The 20947-nt window shown below is 40.1% G+C and overlaps 1 protein-coding gene across 2 annotated transcripts in view; it reads left to right on the top strand.

The window, feature by feature from the left end:
- LOC126162652 (probable multidrug resistance-associated protein lethal(2)03659) overlaps positions 1-20947 on the top strand; it is a 481199-nt gene that overhangs the window by 444414 nt on the left and 15838 nt on the right. For both annotated transcript variants that reach the window (XM_049919289.1, XM_049919290.1), the window contains 2 exons: positions 7900-8029; positions 11052-11162. In XM_049919289.1, coding sequence (XP_049775246.1) covers positions 7900-8029; positions 11052-11162 — 241 coding nt within the window. The remainder of the gene's footprint in view (positions 1-7899; positions 8030-11051; positions 11163-20947) is intronic.

Genomic DNA, 20947 nt, shown 5'->3' with positions numbered 1-20947 from the left:
GGTTTTTTTAACACCTTCCTCCTCGCTCATCACTTGCAAGGCAAGACTCCTGGCTTGAGATTGGCATTGGTGGAGTACACTCCTACAGTGTAACCAGTAATCCCTGTTTTTTTAAAGAATCAGACTCCTATGTATAAAATAGCTTCAAACTTCTGATTACTTTACAAATGAGGTAATGTGTTAAATATTTGATGTTAAACATTTAAGTCAGGAAACATTTTGAAACAGGGTTGAAATTATGTTTAAAGTTTGTTCGAAGTTGCTAGGTGCTATCACTATTGGATACTGATTAAGTCTATTGTGGATAATTAGCACTTTGTTTTCATACATCTCCTTAACTATGTGTCATTCAAGTACAGTCAGTGCTGTATGTGATGCTGTCTGCAAAATGTGTAGTGAATACAGTTAGAAGTACAGAAGAAAGAAAATTGAAACATCATACATAATGTGGCAGATTTACTGCAGGGACAGTGAAAATTTAGTAACAGATTAACTTTTTTCCTTGTGTTATTTAGTGGCTGGTGTCAGCAAGAAGTAGTTTCTTAAAGCTTTGAAATTACATGTAAATTTTTTTGCAAGTCAATAAGTGCACTCCTTCTCAAATATAGCGTGAATATAGTCTGGATATTTGCACATTGTGAGTTACACTTATTTATAAACTATGTACATAGTTTATAAATATAATACTTGTCTTCCTGTGTTTAACTTTTCACATAACTCTTAATTAGGAGATTATGTCAGCATTTTAATTTTTTAATTCGGTCACTATTTATATGAAATATTGAAAATAAAAGTTTGTTGTGCCTGGAGGCTATTAGATAGGTGACCTAAAACTGGGTCTGGGTTCTGTACCTCAAGATAGTTGCTTATTAATATAGATAGTGTAATCACACAAACTGGTGGATCTTGACAACTGGGAAATCATATCACTGTTAATGTATCACAGTGACAGGCTATCTTGGAGCGGTACCACACCACACAGAAGTTCATTGTTTGCAGTTTATTAAACACGCCAGTTTCAAGTGTAGTCTGAGCTGGGAAACATCATTTAACAGCTATATCTGAACTGAATACAACTTTAGCAAGCTGAACTATAATATTTCACTAGTAATTTATCATATTTTAAAATCTGCAATCATGATCTTTCTGGATTCACATGTGGTCTGTGTATTTTTGTTGGTTTGGAATGGTGGGGAAAATTGCTCAGGGAAATATACTATTGACTGCATTACCTACAAATGGCAGCAATATAGGTCAGCTGCAAAAGTCAAGTGAGACATCAACTTTACTCCTGGGAAACATAAAAAATGTATACCTAGACATACACAAGTCTTTAATATTTTTTGTCTAATATATATCACTCCACAATTAGCAAGTTTGTTGGAAGACTTTCATTGACTGCAAAGCAAATGCTGTGGCCAGAAATTCACTCCCATATGTTCCCAATTGCATTTCCTTCTGGGTCACTGTCATTTCGCCTGTTGTTTGGCACAAAAAACATACAAAACCCTTCTTTTGTCCTAAAATTTAATGAGGGGTGACTGAAAAGTTCTTGACCCACCCAATAAAGGTTGACAGCAGTCCACATGTACACTCCTGGAAATTGAAATAAGAACACCGTGAATTCATTGTCCCAGGAAATGGAAACTTTATTGACACATTCCTGGGGTCAGATACATCACATGATCACACTGACAGAACCACAGGCACATAGACACAGGCAACAGAGCATGCACAATGTCGGCACTAGTACAGTGTATATCCACCTTTCGCAGCAATGCAGGCTGCTATTCTCCCATGGAGACGATCGTAGAGATGCTGGATGTAGTCCTGTGGAACGGCTTGCCATGCCATTTCCACCTGGCGCCTCAGTTGGACCAGCGTTCGTGCTGGATGTGCAGGCCGCATGAGACGACGCTTCATCCAGTCCCAAACATGCTCAATGGGGGACAGATCCGGAGATCTTGCTGGCCAGGGTAGTTGACTTACACCTTCTAGAGCACGTTGGGTGGCACGGGATACATGTGGACGTGCATTGTCCTGTTGGAACAGCAAGTTCCCTTGCCGGTCTAGGAATGGTAGAACGATGGGTTCGATGACGGTTTGGATGTACCGTGCACTATTCAGTGTCCCCTCGACAATCACCAGTGGTGTACGGCCAGTGTAGGAGATCGCTCCCCACACCATGATGCCAGGTGTTGGTCCTGTGTGCCTCGGTCGTATGCAGTCCTGATTGTGGCGCTCACCTGCACGGCGCCAAACACGCATACGACCATCATTGGCACCAAGGCAGAAGCGACTCTCATCGCTGAAGACGACACGTCTCCATTCGTCCCTCCATTCACGCCTGTCGCGACACCACTGGAGGCGGGCTGCACGATGTTGGGGCGTGAGCGGAAGACGGCCTAACGGTGTGCGGGACCGTAGCCCAGCTTCATGGAGACGGTTGCGAATGGTCCTCGCCGATACCCCAGGAGCAACAGTGTCCCTAATTTGCTGGGAAGTGGCGGTGCGGTCCCCTACGGCACTGCGTAGGATCCTACGGTCTTGGCGTGCATCCGTGCGTCGCTGCGGTCCGGTCCCAGGTCGACGGGCACGTGCACCTTCCGCCGACCACTGGCGACAACATCGATGTACTGTGGAGACCTCATGCCCCACGTGTTGACCAATTCGGCGGTACGTCCACCCGGCCTCCCGCATGCCCACTATACGCCCTCGCTCAAAGTCCGTCAACTGCACATACGGTTCATGTCCACGCTGTCACGGCATGCTACCAGTGTTAAAGACTGTGATGGAGCTCCGTATGCCACGGCAAACTGGCTGACACTGACGGCGGCGGTGCACAAATGCTGCGCAGCTAGCGCCATTCGACGGCCAACACCGCGGTTCCTGGTGTGTCCGCTGTGCCATGCGTGTGATCATTGCTTGTACAGCCCTCTCGCAGTGTCCGGAGCAAGTATGGTGGGTCTGACACACCGGTGTCAATGTGTTCTTTTTTCCATTTCCAGGAGTGTATATGGCTATTTATAAATGTAGTCCCCTTTTTGGGCCACACAGTTTTGCAACTGTTGTTGTAAGTCCATTATATCCTCCGTGTAGAATATTTATTCCCACATGGCACAATAGGCATCCACTGCAGCCATGACATTATCATCTGATCGAAAATGAGTTCAAACTAGATGTTTCTTGAGCTTAGGGAAGAGATGAAAGTCAGAGGGGCCCAAATCAGGTGAATGAGGTGGGCGCCTAAGCAGTTAGAAGCAACAGTACTCGATGGCAGACATCACAGTGAAGGATGTATTCACAGCCACATGGTTCAGATGAAGGAGCACACATTTGGTCACATGCTGAAGCATTTCACTTTGATGGCCTCCCTCAAACTCATTAGTTGAGCAGCATAATATGGTCCATTCACTGTTTCACCCTTTTTGAGGTGTTCAGCTAGGATAACACCTGTTGAATCCCAAAAAATAGAGGCCATCACCTTGTTAGCTCATGTAACAGACTTGAACGTCTTGGAGGTGGGTGAGGAAGGTTGTTTCCACTGCTTCAGTTGAACTGTGGATTTGGGTTGAAAGTGGTGAACAAATGCTTCATCCATTGTCACAAAACGTTTGAGAATGTCACAGGATCTGGCTCAAAAAGAGTCAAATTTTTGGTAGACATCACATGTCCCTGGTGTTTGTTTTCTACTGTCAACATTCTTGGAACCCATCAACATGAAACCTTGTGCATACGAAGTACAGATCTTATAATGTGTCCAATGAGATCCTGAGATATGCCCACTCTCTCTGCTACATGTGGATCTCCCATGATGATATCCTGAATTGTAGTGATGTTTAAACTCCATACTGGTCATTATGGGTCTTGCACTGTCAGGTGCACCTCGGACAGACATGTTGCCCCACTTGAATTCTACTACCTACTTTTTCACAGTGGAATAGGAAGGGGAATCCTCCACTAACATTTCCATCATATCATTACAGATCTCCTGTGCACTCATGCCGTTTTACAGTGGGTATTGCAAACTGCATGCTTTCTCTCTTATCCATTTTTTCAAAATGTGTACACTGTGGACATCAAACTGCAAAAATTATGAAAAGTATTGCATGTAACCTAGCAAACAAATGTACTGTTAGTTGTTGAACTGACATCCAGCTAGGACAGGTTTTATTGTGGGTGGACTGAGAACTTTTCAGTCATCCCTCATATATGCAAGCAAATTTTAACTGAAAATATAGCTTGAATTGTCCCTTTGTTGACAAATAATTTGAGTTTATCAAACATATTTTATTCTTTGAGACAATGTAATTTTATGAGTCACTAACACTACATAGGGATTTTTTGGGGAATTAAGAATGAGATCAATTTCCATCTACAGACCCATAGTTCATAGAATATGTTAGGAATTGGGAGAATGTATACCAAAAAGTAATTGCCAAGGTAAAATTTACAAATAATGGTAGCTTAATAAGACTAATGGAAGCTTAATAAGACAATCTGAAAAGAATATGCTTATCCATTATGGATATTTTAGAACCGTGACTGTATATTGAATGTAAATAAGTTATACACAACTGCAACCAGTCACTTTTTTGAATAATAATGCTTTATTCCCTGAACCGGTTTTCGAACCTTTTCAGGTTCATCTTCAGATGGTTTCGGGAGGATCCGGGAAGTTACATCATTACTGGTAGTAGCATAATGCTGGGTGCTGGTTTGCGACTGAAATCAAAAGCTATATAGGGTATTGCGAAAGCTGAAACTGGGAAGAGATGCAAATACCAGGATGTCATTCTCAAAAATGCAGAAAATGTCAGTATTAAAAAACAAGATTTGCCAAATTATATAAACAATTATTTCATAAATGCAACAACTTCATTAAGTTCTAAATTTACAAAACAAGAAAAACCAGAAATTACAAAAGCTGCTTCTGGCATGAGGGTGGAGCCAACACATGAACATGAAGTGTTAAAAGTGATAAAAAGCTGGAAACCTAAAATCTCTGCAGCATCTGTCATAATAACGACAGCCCCAGAGATTGCAAGGGTCTTGGCACACATAGCCAATTTACCATAGGAGTGTTTCTAGAAAGACTGAAAATCTCAAAAGTGAAGCCATTATTTTAAAAAAGCAACAAGTATAAATTTAAAAACTATCAGCCAATATCACTCCCTCCAGCATTTTCCAAAATACTAGAAAAATTGATGAAGCACAGAATCAACAAATATCCAAATGACAATAAAATGCTAAAGAGTTATGAACATAGTAATCAACAAGGCTTCCAGACAGGTAAAATACAGAAACAATTGTAATGTGCTACACAAAACAAATAATCAAAAATCCAGAAAAAGATAGTAGTGTTGTAGGAGTACAGTTAGATCTCCCCAAAACATTTGGTACTGCCAATCATGGCATCCTTTTAGAAAATCTGGATGTGTTAGGTATTCAAGGAATGGGCAAAAACTGGTTCAAATCATGGCTACAAAACAGAACACAGATTGTAGAACTGATGTCAGCTTGCTCCAACCACAAAATAAATTTAGTATCAGAAATAGGAGTAACACCAGGCATTATTCTGGGTCCCATATTGTTTCTTGCCTATATAAATGACATCCACACATCAGGTGGTGCAGCAAATGCCATACTATTTGCTGATGATACTAGTATGATAATATGTGCACCAAAGCATTTCTCCAAAAACTAGTGATCAAGTCCTAAAGAACGGCCACTCTTGGTTCAACACAAACAGGTTGACACCAAATTCAAGTAAAACAAATTACATGCAGTTCAGAAAAATAAGCCAAAATATAAATCTTGATCTGTTGTTGGGTGACAAAGCAATAGACAGAGTGACATCTGGAAAATTGCTGAGGATTCATGTTAATGAAAACTTAAAATTTAATGACTATGTAGTGAAGCTTTCACAGAAACTAAATTCAGCCTGTTTTGCTCGTAGAATTATTACAAATGTTTGTACTTGAGAGGGTGTGAGGATGGCATATTCCAGTTTTTGTCTCTTGTAATATGCAGAATAGTATTTTTACATGCCAGCATTTGCTGCTTAAAACAAATTTTATTGATACAGAAGAGGGCTATATGAATAATAACACACAGTCATCCAAACAGGCTCACTACAAACCCACATTCAAAAACCTTAAAATACTAACAGTACGTTCATTATATATACACAAATGTGTTTTATATGTCAGGATCCACCTTGCAGATTTTGAAACAAATGTAGACTTCCATAGCTACAATACCCTAAGTAGCACAGCACTCTATACAATGAACAAGAAGAACAAAGCCTCAAAGGTATGTCAGTCGCTACAGTACAAAACCTTAAAACAGACTGCCAGTCAATGTTTCTACTTGGTAAATGACTATGTAGGACAATAAACATTTTATGATAATGTTTATATTAAGACAAAACTAAAAATATTGTCTTTAACCCCTACTTTTTATTACATCATCATCATCATCATCATCATCATCATTTAAGACTGATTATGCCTTTCAGCGTTCAGTCTGGAGCATAGCCCAGATTCCTCCATGATCCCCTATTCAGTGCTAACATTGGTGCCTCTTCTGATGTTAAACCTATTACTTCAAAATCATTCTTAACCGAATCCAGGTACCTTCTCCTTGGTCTGCCCCGACTCCTCCTACCCTCTACTGCTGAACGCATGGGTCTCTTGAGTAACCTTGCTTCTCCCATGCCTGTTACATGACCCCACCATCTAAGCCTGTTCGCCCTGACTGCTACATCTATAGAGTTCATTCCCAGTTTTTCTTTGATTTCCTCATTGTGGACACCCTCCTGCCATTGTTCCCATCTACTTCGCTCCCATACAACAAAGTTGGTCGAAAGATTGAGCGGTGCACAGATAACTTAGTCTTGGTACTGACTTCCTTCTTGCAGAAGAGAGTAGATCGTAGCTGAGCGCTCACTGCATTAGCTTTGCTACACCTCGCTTCCAGTTCTTTCACTATGTTGCCATCCTGTGAGAATATGCATCCTAAGTACTTGAAACCGTCTACCTGTTCCAACTTTGTTCCTCCTATTTGGTACTCAATCTGTTTATATTTCTTTCCCACTGACATTACTTTCGTTTTGGAGATGCTAATCTTCATACCATAGTCCTTACATTTCTGATCTAGCCCTGAAATATTACTTTGCAAACTTTCAACCGAATCTGCCATCACAACTAAGTCATCCGCATATGCAACATTATTACATTAACATATTAATGGACAGCTCTTGTGTGATGTAAAATCTCTACTTAATGACTGTAATGTATATAGGATGTGCTGTCTAGGGAGGACAAAAGTAAAGCCCTGTGGAATAAAGATGCAATTGTAACACCACAAGTATACATGTATATAAAATTGTTCTACTATGTATTCTACAATTTTTTTATTATTCTGTGGTACTATGTATTGTATGATCTTGTATTATTCTGTGCTACTATGTATTGTATGACCTTATATATTTTTACCTGTACTGTTTTATTTGTATATTTCTGTGTTCCATTTCCTTGGAATGGTTTCCCTTAAATTTACATTACACTTGGACAATATCCATACAATATTTATTGTCTACAGATGGATAAATAAAATAAAATCTTTCTCTCTCTCTCTCTCTCTCTCACACACACACACACACACACACACACACACACACACACACACACACATACACACGCTGATCATGATACGCTATTATTTGCAAATGTACGAAGGTCACAAAGTAACATGTATGTGATCAATGGCATCAAGGCATCAATTCTTATTTCAAAGGATAGTTTATCAGCAAATTATAATGTAATAATTATGCAGATTTGCTAGATGACGACATTTAGAAATCTTATTTCCACTGAATGATGACTGTAATTTCAGGACTGACTCACTTATACAGCAAACAGTCCATGAGAGGTTTACTGATTGCACAGTACTTACCATTGCTCATCGACTGCACACAATTATTGACAGTGATAAGGTTCTAGTTATGGACAATGGTAATCTGAAGGTAAGGATGCATTTTCAATCAGAAAACAATATTATTTTAGAAATACGTAAAGGTAACCCATGTCTTTTGAGATTTACAAGTAGAAGATTACATGCTAATAAGATATCAGACATAGCTCAAGTTGGGGCCCTATTCTAGGTTTTAGATAAACCTTCAGGTCATAGTGCTTCAAGAAAATAATGAAAAAAAGCAACTTTGCTGGACATACCAAAAGATGAAGGTAATGCATGGACTATAAAAAAATATGATTTATTGTGTGGATCCAAACACATCAAATTTTCATTTAGGAAAGCAAGCATAATAAATTTATATACATTAGTTAACGAATTGCTCAGCATACTTTGACAGAAATTTTACTAAATACTTATGGAAAAATTTAACACAAAAGAGTAAGTGGTTGTTATTATTTTATCTCTAATACAATAATAATTCTATGGTTATAATAGAAGGAAACATTCCATGTAGGAAAAATATACCTAAAAACAAAGATGATGTGACTTACCAAATGAAAGTGCTGGCAGGTCGACAGACACACAAACGAACAACACAAACATACACACAAAATTTGAATTTTGTGTGTATGTTTGTGTTCGTTTGTGTGTCTGTCAACCTGCCAGCACTTTCATTTGGTAAGTCACATCATCTTTGTTTTTAGGTATACAATAATAATTCTTATTTACATAGTCATTTGTAGACAATTTACATTACTTAAATGTCATCCAATGTATGTAAAATAGTTAATTTTTCATCACATGTGAAGGTAGAAACAGGAACATATTTACACTCTTGTTCTTTTTCATTCTTCTTCTTCCTTCCACAAATTAGGTGGGGTCATGGACCTGAATCCAGATCATGAAGATATCATCAATGATTCTGAACAAGACAAGGGATTTAGGGTTACAAGAGGCTAGTGAGATTTTCTCTAGATGGCCCATAAAAAATTTGACACAGGCGGGTGCCATGAAAGTACCCATGGCTGTGCCACAGATTTGTTTACATACTTTATCCTCAAAGGAGACATTGGAATTTTAGGATTTGCAGAGCTAAGTTCCACCACTGTCATTATGAATCACAGTGATTACTTGACAGAAGGCTTTTACCAACTGCCTGACTCCTCCAACACAAGCTTTGCCAGCGATCCCATCCCAGATGTCCATCATAACATCCAATCCCTACCGAAATGCAGGAGCCCATCCCAGGATCTCTCTCCTGAGTTCATCTCCCTCTTCACACCAATGGCATGCCACACACCCAATAAACCAGCTTCTCTATCCCAATTCATCACTGTTGATACCATCTTCTTATACATAAGCATCCCCTCTGTCAATGGCCTTACTGCTATTGAACACTACATCTCCTGATTTCCTTCAGACTCCAAACCCACTACCCCATTCCTTGTACCACTTACCAGCTACACCTGACACACAGCTACTTCTCCTTTGAGGTGGAGGTATATAAACAAATTCACGGACCCGCATGGCATCCTTCTATGCCAGCCTTTCTATGGGCCATCTAGAGGAAGCCTTCCAAGCCGCCCAGAAACCCGAACCCCTTATCTGGTTCAGATTCACTAATGATATCTCCATGGCCTGGACTGAGGGCTAAGATACCCTATCCTCATTCTTTTGCAACCTCAACATCTCTTCCATCCACTTCACTTGGTCCTCCCAAAGCAATGTGCCACATTGCTTGACTTCACATTCACCTATCTGATGGTTCCATCCACACCTGTGCCATATGAAACCCACTTCCACACCAAAGAATCACTCCCATACAGCCTGTCCACTCATGGAGGACACATCTGTAGTAACGAGAACTCCCTTGTCCATTATGCCAAAACCCTTATGAGGGCCTTCACAGACCATACTATATCCCTACCCCCTACCTCAAAAACCTTGTCCACAAACAGATTTTCCATGCCATATTCTTGCACATCCCTAATCCTCCCACCACCTGCAAGAATCAGATATCAGCTACAAAGGAGCAATCCCTTCATGATCCAATAATAGCCTGGACTGGAACAAATGAACACCGTTCTTTGCCAGGACTTTTATTATGTATCATCATTCCTGGAAATGAGGGATATCCTACCCAAGCCCCTTCCCACCCCTATCATAGTGGTATTCCGTCACCCACCCAAAGTCTCCAACATCCTGGTCCACTCCACTCCTAACACTTAACACTGGGATCATAACCCTGTGGAAAACTGAGATGCAAGACCTGCCCAATCCATCCACCCAGCACTCCCTACTCCAGTCCTGTTACTGGCTTATCTTGAGGCAGGGACACAAGTGAAAGCAGCCATGTCATTACTAACTCTGCAGCAATCACTGCACAACTTTTATGTGGGCATCACAACCAACCAGCTGTCCATAAGCATGAATGGCCACTGCCAAACTATGGCCAAGAACAAAGTTGACCATCCAGTGGCATAACATTCAGCTGTGCACAACATGCTTGATTTCAGTGGCTGTCTTGCCACTCCATCCCAGTCCGCATCTCCATGTCACCCTTGTTGTGTGCTGTAGCCCACTGGCTGTAGTACCCATGCATCACATGCCTAACTTGCACCACTGCCATCCCTCCCTACTACATTCGTAGCTAGCAAACCTGCTGTCTTCCTCTGAGCCACTAGCTATCCATCCCAGCCTCTCTTTCTGCATCTTTTCTTTCCTCCCTCAAAACCCACCTCAACCTAGTCCCCCTATCATCACACAATCCTGGTATGATGTAGGGGCAAAGGTGTATGTGTACATCTTTTGTTTATATCAGTACTCTAGCATGACAATGGATTTATTCCAAAGACTAGCAAGTTTTCTTTCTCCTATGTGTTCCTGTTGACAAAATCAATGCTTCTGCTATTCAGTGAGTTTTCTCCTTTTCTCATAATTTATTTAATTGTCATTTTGTTGTTATTCCTCTTGTATTTTGCACTGTTATAAAGCATGAGTCAAGCAAGAGGTATTCTCATTTTTTTTACACTGTTTCTTTCATTAGTGCATACTTTTGGATTTAATTTCAGGAATTTGACCATCCGCACATTCTGCTCAGTGACAAGAACAGTATATTCCACAGTATGGTTGAACAAGCAGGAAAGGTGGTATCAGAAGAGTTGAAGAACATAGCAGAAGAAGTAAGTTATTCAAAACTGGAAATATATCTTACACATATACACTGCCTGACAAAAAGGTGAAGCACCTGTAAGACAGGGTTGGATGTCTATGTAACTTTGTATGTGTACATGTCATCAGTGGACAGGTAAATGATTAAAGCTGAAATTCTCTTTGACAGATAGGAAGACTACCAGAGTCCATTGTAGCTGTTCATGTTTAATGTTGTTACGTGACTGGTAGGGTATATAAGGGACATGAACCATCAGTATCAGATACTGAATGATTGCTATGAAGGACACAGTGATGCCAAACACTCATATGAGACAGTGTTATCGGAATCTGACAGAATTTGAAAGGAGCCTTATTGTGGGTGTCCATTTGGCAAGCTAGTTGAATCATCTAGTATCCAGATTTGTGGAAGATTCGTGTGTGGCAGTGACCTGATGTTGGACTGTATAGAAATACGAGGGCAGGCATACTCACTGTCAAGTTTCTGGCTGACCCCATCTGACCGCCATAAGGGAAGGACCATTGTACTGTGCACCAAGCACATTGTAACCTCTTCACTGATGACTGCTATCTGAGAACAAGTAATGGACTCCTTGCATACTGAGTCATATGACAACACTGGTTGGAGACTAGCATCAGCTGAACTATAGAATTATTGTTCCATGCTTAGGCAGCTGTTAACACAACGGAAATGGCTGCATTGGAGTGGTGCCATGACTAGGAAGCATGGACTGCTGATGGATGGTGTTGCATGTGTTCAGCAATGAATTACAGTTCCCCACTGTTACAGATGTGTGTTGTCAGCAAGTCTGGCAGTGACCAGGGGTGTGGTCCCAGTTTCCAGTGATTGGAGAGTCACCATGGAGTTACTCCTGGCATTATGTTGTGGGAAAACATCAGGTATGACTTCAGGTCATGGTTGGCAGCAACTGTGGAAACTTTGACAAGACAGTAGTATATCATGGGCAACCTGTGTCCCCATACTTCAAGCGGCATATTGTAGAGCCATTCCTGAACAGCACAATGCCTGTCAACTTGTGGCACATATATCTATTAATTGTTTGTGTGGTATAGATGTATTTCCATGGACAGTAGGTGCCTCATATCTGTTCTCAATAGAACATGTGTGAGATCAGCTTGGATGTCAACTCCGTCCCAGTCCCAGTATCCAGGATATGAAGGACCGGTTATAATACTTTTGGATCAGGTTGCCTCATGAGAGGGTACAATGGCTTTATGATACTTTCCCCAACAGGATCATTGCATGCATCCTAACTAGAGAGGGTGCAACATCATATTGATAAGTGAGCTCATACTGTTCTTTCTAAATTTAACTCAGTTTTGTAACCATTGCAATACCCTCTCATCCCCTTAAGTTTTATTTCGGTTCCTCCTCCGCTTCTGGGTGCTTCACTCTTTTTGCCAGGCCTGTGTGTGTATGTGTGTGTGTGTGTGGGTGTGGGTGTGGGTGTGTGTAAGCTTTCTAGTGGAGACTACTTTTATTTATTTATTGCTGGACTAGTATCAGGGCATGCCCATATCAGTGGCACCTGGATTGCAGAAAACAAAATATCTTTCAAAATACATTTATCTTGGTTATATAGTGTTTTGTGTTACTTAATGTGACTGCTACTTTTTCATGTAATTAACTAAAAAACTTAAACTTAAAATGGAAAAGAAATATGTCTTATAAACATGCATAACACAAATCTTACAGTATGTGTAATTAAAGAGTAACTTTTACTACATACATTCCTTTAAGGTACCAACATGTTTTTCTTTGACATTTCAGTAGCATTATTAACTCCATCAAAAAATACATAAAACGGGCTTACTGCATCACTGTGATACACTGTGATACTTTGTTTTTATCTCATATTAGCTGTACATTTGTTAGCAAAGGATTTTCCCTTGATATATTACTCTTTTCTTTTGTAAGTTGTGTGCTAAACGAGTTATCAAACAGTGCCGTCCTCCAAGTCCCCCTGCAGGGACTTGATCCTTCATTTAAATTTAAATTGTCAAACATAGCTGTGTTGAGAGTTTTTGAATTCATTACCTCTTTTGTTACTCATTGCTAGTGTTCTTCAATGGTGACCACTCATCTCTCCTCTTTTAATTCTTCCTTCTGCTCCAGTGTTTGTTTTTTTGCTGAGATTGTCATTTGCTGAATCTCCATACTCATGTTCAGGAGATCCTCCGCACCCTGCAATTCTCGATTGTGTAACTTCACACCATTGGGAGACCTCCTCGCTCCCTGAATGGGCCATTATCCATATTTATTGTACCACTATTTGTTCTGATTATGCACAGTTTTGGTCCTACTTTATTTGTTTAACACACTCAGTTTATTTGTGTTAACTATTGGAATCCTATTACTCAGTTACTAACCAAAGACACATGTTACTTGTGGAGAGTTATGTGGAAACAGAGAGTATGTGTCATCTTTGAGGGTGTAATGCTAACATAATTGAAAACATTTAAATAATACATAAATGTACACAAAAAAAAAAAAAACTGAATACTAATTATTGGTAAAATAGTGTGTGTGTGTGTGTGTGTGTGTGTGTGTGTGTGTGTGCGTGTGTGTGTGTGTGTATTAGCACATCTATATGTTAACAAACTATAAAATGTAAGAAAATGTGAATATTTATGTAATGAGTAAAACAAAGAAACCTTAAAATGTAATTCACAGTGCATTCCACACTCAAAAGAGATATATCACATTACAATAAGTCTCAAAATGCTTTGGGTATTGTTACTAATAGTCTCAATTTCTTAAACACTGCAGATAAATTATATCTCTGCAATTCATTTTCAGAATTAAAAGTGGAATAATCTTCATTTCTATGTTGTTGTATAAAGCCACTTCATTGAAAACAAAATCCTATTGTTTGCAAAACAAAGAGACTTAGTAAACTGATATAGTTCAAGGTCCTCCTCAAACAATAAAAGGCAAAAATGTTTATTACATTCATGTACTAATGAATAATAATGTAAGTCACAATTCATACTTAATGAGTTAATTATTTTGACACATAGCAAGCACTGTCTGTACAGTACAGTATGGGCATAATTAATTATTTATCTTTTCAGTTACATGACCACAGTATCTAGCACACTTCATATTGTATGCAGACAACTTGTATAACCACTGGAGTATATATTCCACACTTCTAAAGGATGTTTTCTGTTTGGTTTTTGCTTTTTAAAGTGAAGCAAGACTGTGACCAACTTGAATAATTATTTCATTGTGGTAATAGGTAATGATGACATGAAACAAATTAGAGTACACAAAAGCAGGCAACAAAAAGTTTAGGATGGAGTAACAACGATATGGTATGGATAGACTGCCACTCATCACATATGATTCATTGAGTGGCAGATAGGCCAAATGAAAGAAACCATTAAATATTATTCAGCTATAGGACAAAGTCCTTTTTCAGGTGCAGACACTAAATTCACACACATTCACATACCAAAAACAGTTCACATGGCCACTCTTTCCAGGCCCTAAAGCCAGACTTAGGGGCTTCGTACTTATCAATATGAAGTGTTTGTTTATGACTGACTTCTCAATAATTTTAATATTGCCAGTTGACATAAAACCATGGTGTGCTACTGAAATGTCAAAGTAAAACATCTTGGCACCTTAAAGACAAAGGAATGTATGAATGTATGTAGTAAAAGTTACTCTTTAATTACACATACTGTAAGATTTGTGTCGTGCATGTTTTCCATATGTATTTCTTTTCCATTTTAAGTTTAAGTTTTTTAGTTAATTACATGAAAAAGTAGTAATCACATTAAGTAACACAAAACACTATATAACAGAGATAAATGTATTTTGACAGATATTTTGTTTTCTGTAATCCAGGTGCCACTGATATGGGCATGCCCTGACACAAGTCCAGCAATAAATAAATAAAAGTAGTCTCTACTAGAAAGAGTTAAATTTACAAGAACAGTATGAGCCCACTTATCAATATGATGTTGCACCCTCTCTAGCTTGGATGCATGCAATGATTCTGTTTGGGAGAGTATCATAAAGCATTGTACCCTCTCATGAGGCAACCTGGTCCAAAAGTACGTATTATAACCGGTCCTTCATATCCTGGATACTGGCACTGGGACGGAGTTGACATCCGAGCTGATCTCACACATGTTCTATTGAGAACAGATATGAGGAACCTACTGTCCATGGAAATACATCTATACCACACAACCAATTAATAGATATATGTGCCGCAAGTGGACAGGCATTGTACTGTTCAGGAATGGCTCTACAATATACATGAGGACACAGGTTGCCCATGACATACTACTGTGTTGTCAAAGTTTACACAGTTGCTACCAACAATGGCCTGAAGTCAGACCATTTGGTTAAGGAACAGGAGCTGTGGAAAGCCAAAGGAAGAAAAGATTGGTATCTTTTATACAGGAGAGTAGGTTATGGGTAACAGGCTGAAGGTGTTGGTCTATGAGAGCAAATTTTTCTCTCAGTGGGGACACAGTAACTGACCACAGTGGGACACCTTCTGTGGTTGCGTTTATGGACTTTAGGAAGCATGTAGAAGGTAGAAGTGTGGGAAGCGCTAGAGGCAAGGAGAAAGATGGAATCCAAGGAAAGGTTCTGTGATGAGCCTAATGATTAGAGGAGAGAGTGGAGGTCTTGCTGGATTTCTGGTATGGGGTCACTGTAGCAGGGTTTGTAGGTGGCAGAGTCCTTCTGCCAATCAATCCTTGCATTTGAAAACAACTGTGATGGAGCACTTGTCAGCGTGTAAGATTATAAAGTTGGGATCGGTTTTTAGTTGGTAGAGTGTGGTTCTTTCTGTGGATTTAAGTTTAGCTTGCTTGTAGAGGGATTTTTTGGAATGATGGTGAGGCAAAGTTCGAGGTTGAGACATTCTGGAAAGTTAACAGGGGGTGATTTGGGGTCAGTGGGTGTGGATCACGGTTGGATAGAGGAGTGAACTGAATCAGGTGGGGTTCAACATTGGTCTTTGATTGAGTCTGATTGGTAGGGTTGGTGGCAAAAAAGTGTTTCCTCTGTAGGGACTGGGAGAAAGAGAGAAAGTCTTTTACAAGTCTTTTATGATTGAATTTGGGAGCGAGGCAAAAAAATGAGGCCTTTGGAAAGGACTGATACTGCTCTGGGGCTAAGCGTTTTGGAGGAAAGAGTTGTACCTGTGTTTTGGTTCTGTTTAGGTTCTGACTTCTGTATGGTAGTGGGACGGGGTTTTTGAAGGAGTGGCAAATACAGTAGTTCTGCAAGGCACTGTTTGTCAGCCAGGATAATGGTAGTCCAAGGTGGAATTACAAAGTAAACAGGTTGAAGATTTTTTAGAGATGGCACTGTGTAAGCTGCTCTAGTTCATGGAGGGCAAGAGTTTCAATGTGTAACATGGGATCCACAAATTTGGGACTGCATAGCAGGAAAATATTTTGGATGTAGAGTAGGTATAGTTTTGCAGGACTATGTTGTTGAGGTTTAAGGACTGACAGATTCTGAACAGATTGAGGCTATTTTGGAAGGTCGGGTTGCAGCGAGAGATGGTTAATTTGATGGTAAGCCCATTTGGGGAGGATTCCTTGAACCAAGCAACAATGCAGGGGTAGTATGTGGGACTGGGTTCTGGCTAGAGATAAGGAAACTTTTCTGTATTGGTGAAGATGGAAGGAGCAAGGATATATGATGAAGGATAAAATTGCATAAAAATAGCTAAATAATGTAAACATACATCTGAAAAACTTTGTAAACATCACGAAAAGGATAAAACGGATGAAGTGTGGGGGAACAAGATTAAATATGAGGAAGTAAGCTGATAGTGAGAGGTGAAAAACAACTAAAATTGACATGAAAACTCTATGAGAGGGAAGAAAAAAAAATAAAAAGATTATAATGTGGTTTGTAGGTCTGTGGGTGGATAAGAGTAAAGAAGAGGGATGGCAGATGTTACTAGATTAGGTGAAGTTAGTATGCGCGAACTGGAATAGAGAGGAGGAGTGCAGTTTGGAGAGGAGTTGGTAGGGTAAGATACAAGTTCTTAGGACACAGGAAGATATGGAAAATAACACATCAACTTATGTGAGAGTGACACAGGAAGAGTGATCAGTTTGAAAGTCTGCCATTAATGATATCAGCAAGAGTAATGTGGGACATGGGATGCTGCACCAACAAACAACTCAGTCCAGTAGCCATCTGTTGTGCACAACCGAGATGGCTGATACAAAATGGCCCATAAGTAGAGAGTACAGCTGGTTTTGAAGTCAACAAACAAAACACAGGAAAGAAGGGAAATAAAGACAGACTTTGAATATAGCAATGCAATAGAAAATGCTAATAAAGGAAAACAGCACTGAGTTACAGGATGGAAGAAAAGCCGTCAGGCAAAATCTAATGGCAGAAAATCCAGGACAGCTACTGGACCGTGCTGATTGTTGGTGCAGCATCTCATGTCCCACATTACTCCCGCTGATATCATTAACCATAGACCTTCAAATTAATCACTCTTCCTGCATCACTCTTGTGTATTCTCACATGTTATTTTCCATACCCTCCTACACCATAAGGACATGTATCTCACCCCACCCTGCACTCCTTCTCCTCTCTATTCCAGTTCGCACATACTAACTTCACCTAATCTAGTCACATGTGCCATCCTCCTCCTTCACACTTGTCCACCTACAGACTGCAACCCACATTACAATCTTTTTATTTACTTTTCTTTGATCTCATAGTGTTTTCACGTCAATTTCAGTTGTTTTTCCCCTTTCACTGTTAGCATACTCACTCATATTTCATCCTTTTCTTGTTTTTTCCCATGTGTTTCAATGTACTTTGGCTAATTTTTGGGTGTATTTTTACATTATTTACCTATTTTTATGCATTTTTATCTTTCATTATATATCCTTATTCCTTCCATCTGCATCAACACAGAAAATTTTCCTTATCCCTAGCCAGAACCCAGTCCCATATCCTGTTCCTGCATTGTTGCTTGGCTCATGGAATCCCCCCCCCCCCCCCCCAAATGGCCTTACCATCAAATTACCCATCTCTCACTGCAACCCCGCCTTTCACAATGACTTCAATCTCTTCAGAATCTGCAGTCCTTAACCCTCAACAACATAGTCCAGCAAAACCATACCTCTTCTACATCAAAATATTTTCCTACTATGCTGTCCCAAATTCCTGGATCCCATATTACACATTGAAACTCTTGCCCTCCACAAACTAAAGCAGCTTACAAAGCGCCATCTCTAAACAATCTTCAACTGGTTTACTTTCTAATTCTGCCTTGGACTACCACTATCCACCACCTTTACACCAAAACTCAAATCTTCCCCACATTCCTTCACAGCTGACAAACCCTGCCTTGCAGAACTATTACATTTACTGCTTCCTCAAAAACTCCCTCCCACTACCATACAGAAAACAGAACCACAGCACAGCCACAACTCTTTTCTCCAAAAGCCTTAGTGCCACAGAAGTATCAGTCCTTTCCAAAGGCCTCATTTTTTGCCTCACTCTCAAATTCAGACATGCAAGACTTGTAAAAGACTTTCTCTCTTTCTCCCAGTCCATACAGTGGGAACACTTTTTTGCCACCAACCCTACCAATCAGACTCAATCAAAGACCAAAGTTGAACACCACCTGATTCAGTTCACTTCTCCATCAAACTGTGATCCAACCCCACTGCCCACAAATCATCCCCTGTTAATTTCCCAGAGCTTCTTAACCTCGAACCTTGCCTGACCATCATTCCCCAAACCCCTCAACATTCAAGCTAACCTTAACTCCACAGAAAGAACCACAATCCACCATCTAAAAACTGATCTCGACTTTATAATCTTACATGCTGACAAAGGCTCCATCACTGTTGTTTTCAACCGCAAGAATTAATTGGTAGAAGGACTCCACCAGCTGTCAGAGTGATGCACCTACAAACCCTGCCACCATGACCCCATTCCAGAAATCCAGCAGGATCTCCAGTCTCTCCTCAAGTCATTAGGCTCATCACAGGACCTTTCTCTGGATTCCATCTTTCTCTTCACCCCGTACCACTCCCCACACTCCTATCTTCTACATACTTTCTTGAGTCCATAGATCCAACCAACCAAGGCACACCATTGTGGTCAGTTACTGTGTCCCCACTAAGAGAAAAACTGCTGTCATAGACCAACACCTTCAGCCTATTATCCACAACCTACTTTTCTATATAAAAGATACCAATCTTTTCTTCCTGCGCCTCTCCACAGTTCCTGTTCCTTAACCAAATGGTGCCTTGCTTGTCACTATTGATGCCAACTCTCTTTACACCATCATTCCTAATGCCCATGCCCTTGCCACTATTATACACTACCTTTTCCAACACCTGATGCATTCCAAACTTACAATCTCATTCCTGGTCACCATGATCAACTATATCATCTCCCACAATTACTTCTCCTTTGAATGCATCACCTGCTAACAAATTTGGGGTATGACTATGGGCACCTGCATGGCACCATCCTGTGCCAACCTATTCATGGACCTTCTAGAGGAGTCCTTTCTAACCACACAGAATCCCAAAGTCCTCACCTGGTTCAGATTCATTGATGACACTTTTGCAATTTGGATTGAGGGAGAGGACACCCTGTCCAGATTCCTCCAGAATCTCAACATCTTCTTTTCCAGTCACTTCAAATGGTCATCCTTAACCCGACAAGCCACCTTCCTTGATGTTGACCTCCACCTCATAGACAGCTACATCAGTACCTCTGTGCATATCAGTGCTACCAGCCACCAGCAATACTTTCACTTCGACAACTGCCACAAATTCAATAGCTGTTGCATCTGTAGTGACAAGCAGTCCCTCTCAAAACATTTCACAGGTCTCACTGAGGCCTTCTTAGACGTTAATTACCTTCTACACATTATACAAAAACAGATCTCCCCTGCCTTATCCCTCCTGTCACCCACCACCTCCTGACGTCCCACCCACCGGCCACAGAGGAGCATTCTTCTTGTGACTCAGTACCACCCAGGACTGGAGCAACTGAATCACATTCTCCGCCAGGATTGCGACTACCTCTTGTTGTGCTCTGAAATGAGGAATTTCCTACCCAGTATCTTTCCTACTCCTCCCACAGTGGTATTCAGAATATGTAAACAAAAGACCTTATGCTGCTGTGGCAGAGAATCTTGGTAAGAGTAAACCAGAAAAAAATATTCAGCACAGATTCATGAAAATTGTTCACCACAGTAGGCCAAAATAAATAAAGGCTATGCCAGCTCCATGTCCTCTTTCTGCATACATCAATCTCTTATTAAAGAGAATCCAGATGAACCATGACCATGTACACCTGAACCACAAGAGGCAATTATATCAATAGGGAAAGATAAGAATACAGTGATAAGTGAACAACTGGTGGTTAGAATAACAAATCTAATAACATAGCTTACATCATTAAACAAGGATAGTTTGAGTCAAGCTAATATATACAATACTGTTGCTTCAGTAATATCAAAAAAATAAATACAGATCATGATGGAAACAGGCTACATTTTCGATCTACTCATATAAATAGAATAAAGGATGTTACAGTTCTCCTATGGAATACCAGATCCATCTATACTAATAGAGAGTGTTCATGCACGAACTTTATACTAATGACTATTCTATTGCTGTTATAAGTGAAACCTGGATTAAACCAAACATGTCTACTAAATGTTGATGATATCAAATAATAAGATCAGATTGAGAGGAAAGGTGGAGTAGCCGTATCAATTAGTACAAAATTCAACTATAA

The sequence above is a fragment of the Schistocerca cancellata genome, chromosome 2 (genome assembly GCF_023864275.1).
Source record: "Schistocerca cancellata isolate TAMUIC-IGC-003103 chromosome 2, iqSchCanc2.1, whole genome shotgun sequence".
Classification (NCBI taxonomy): Eukaryota; Metazoa; Arthropoda; class Insecta; order Orthoptera; family Acrididae; genus Schistocerca; species Schistocerca cancellata.
Note: the sequence above shows the minus strand (reverse complement) of the source record. Positions and strands in the feature narration are given on the sequence as shown.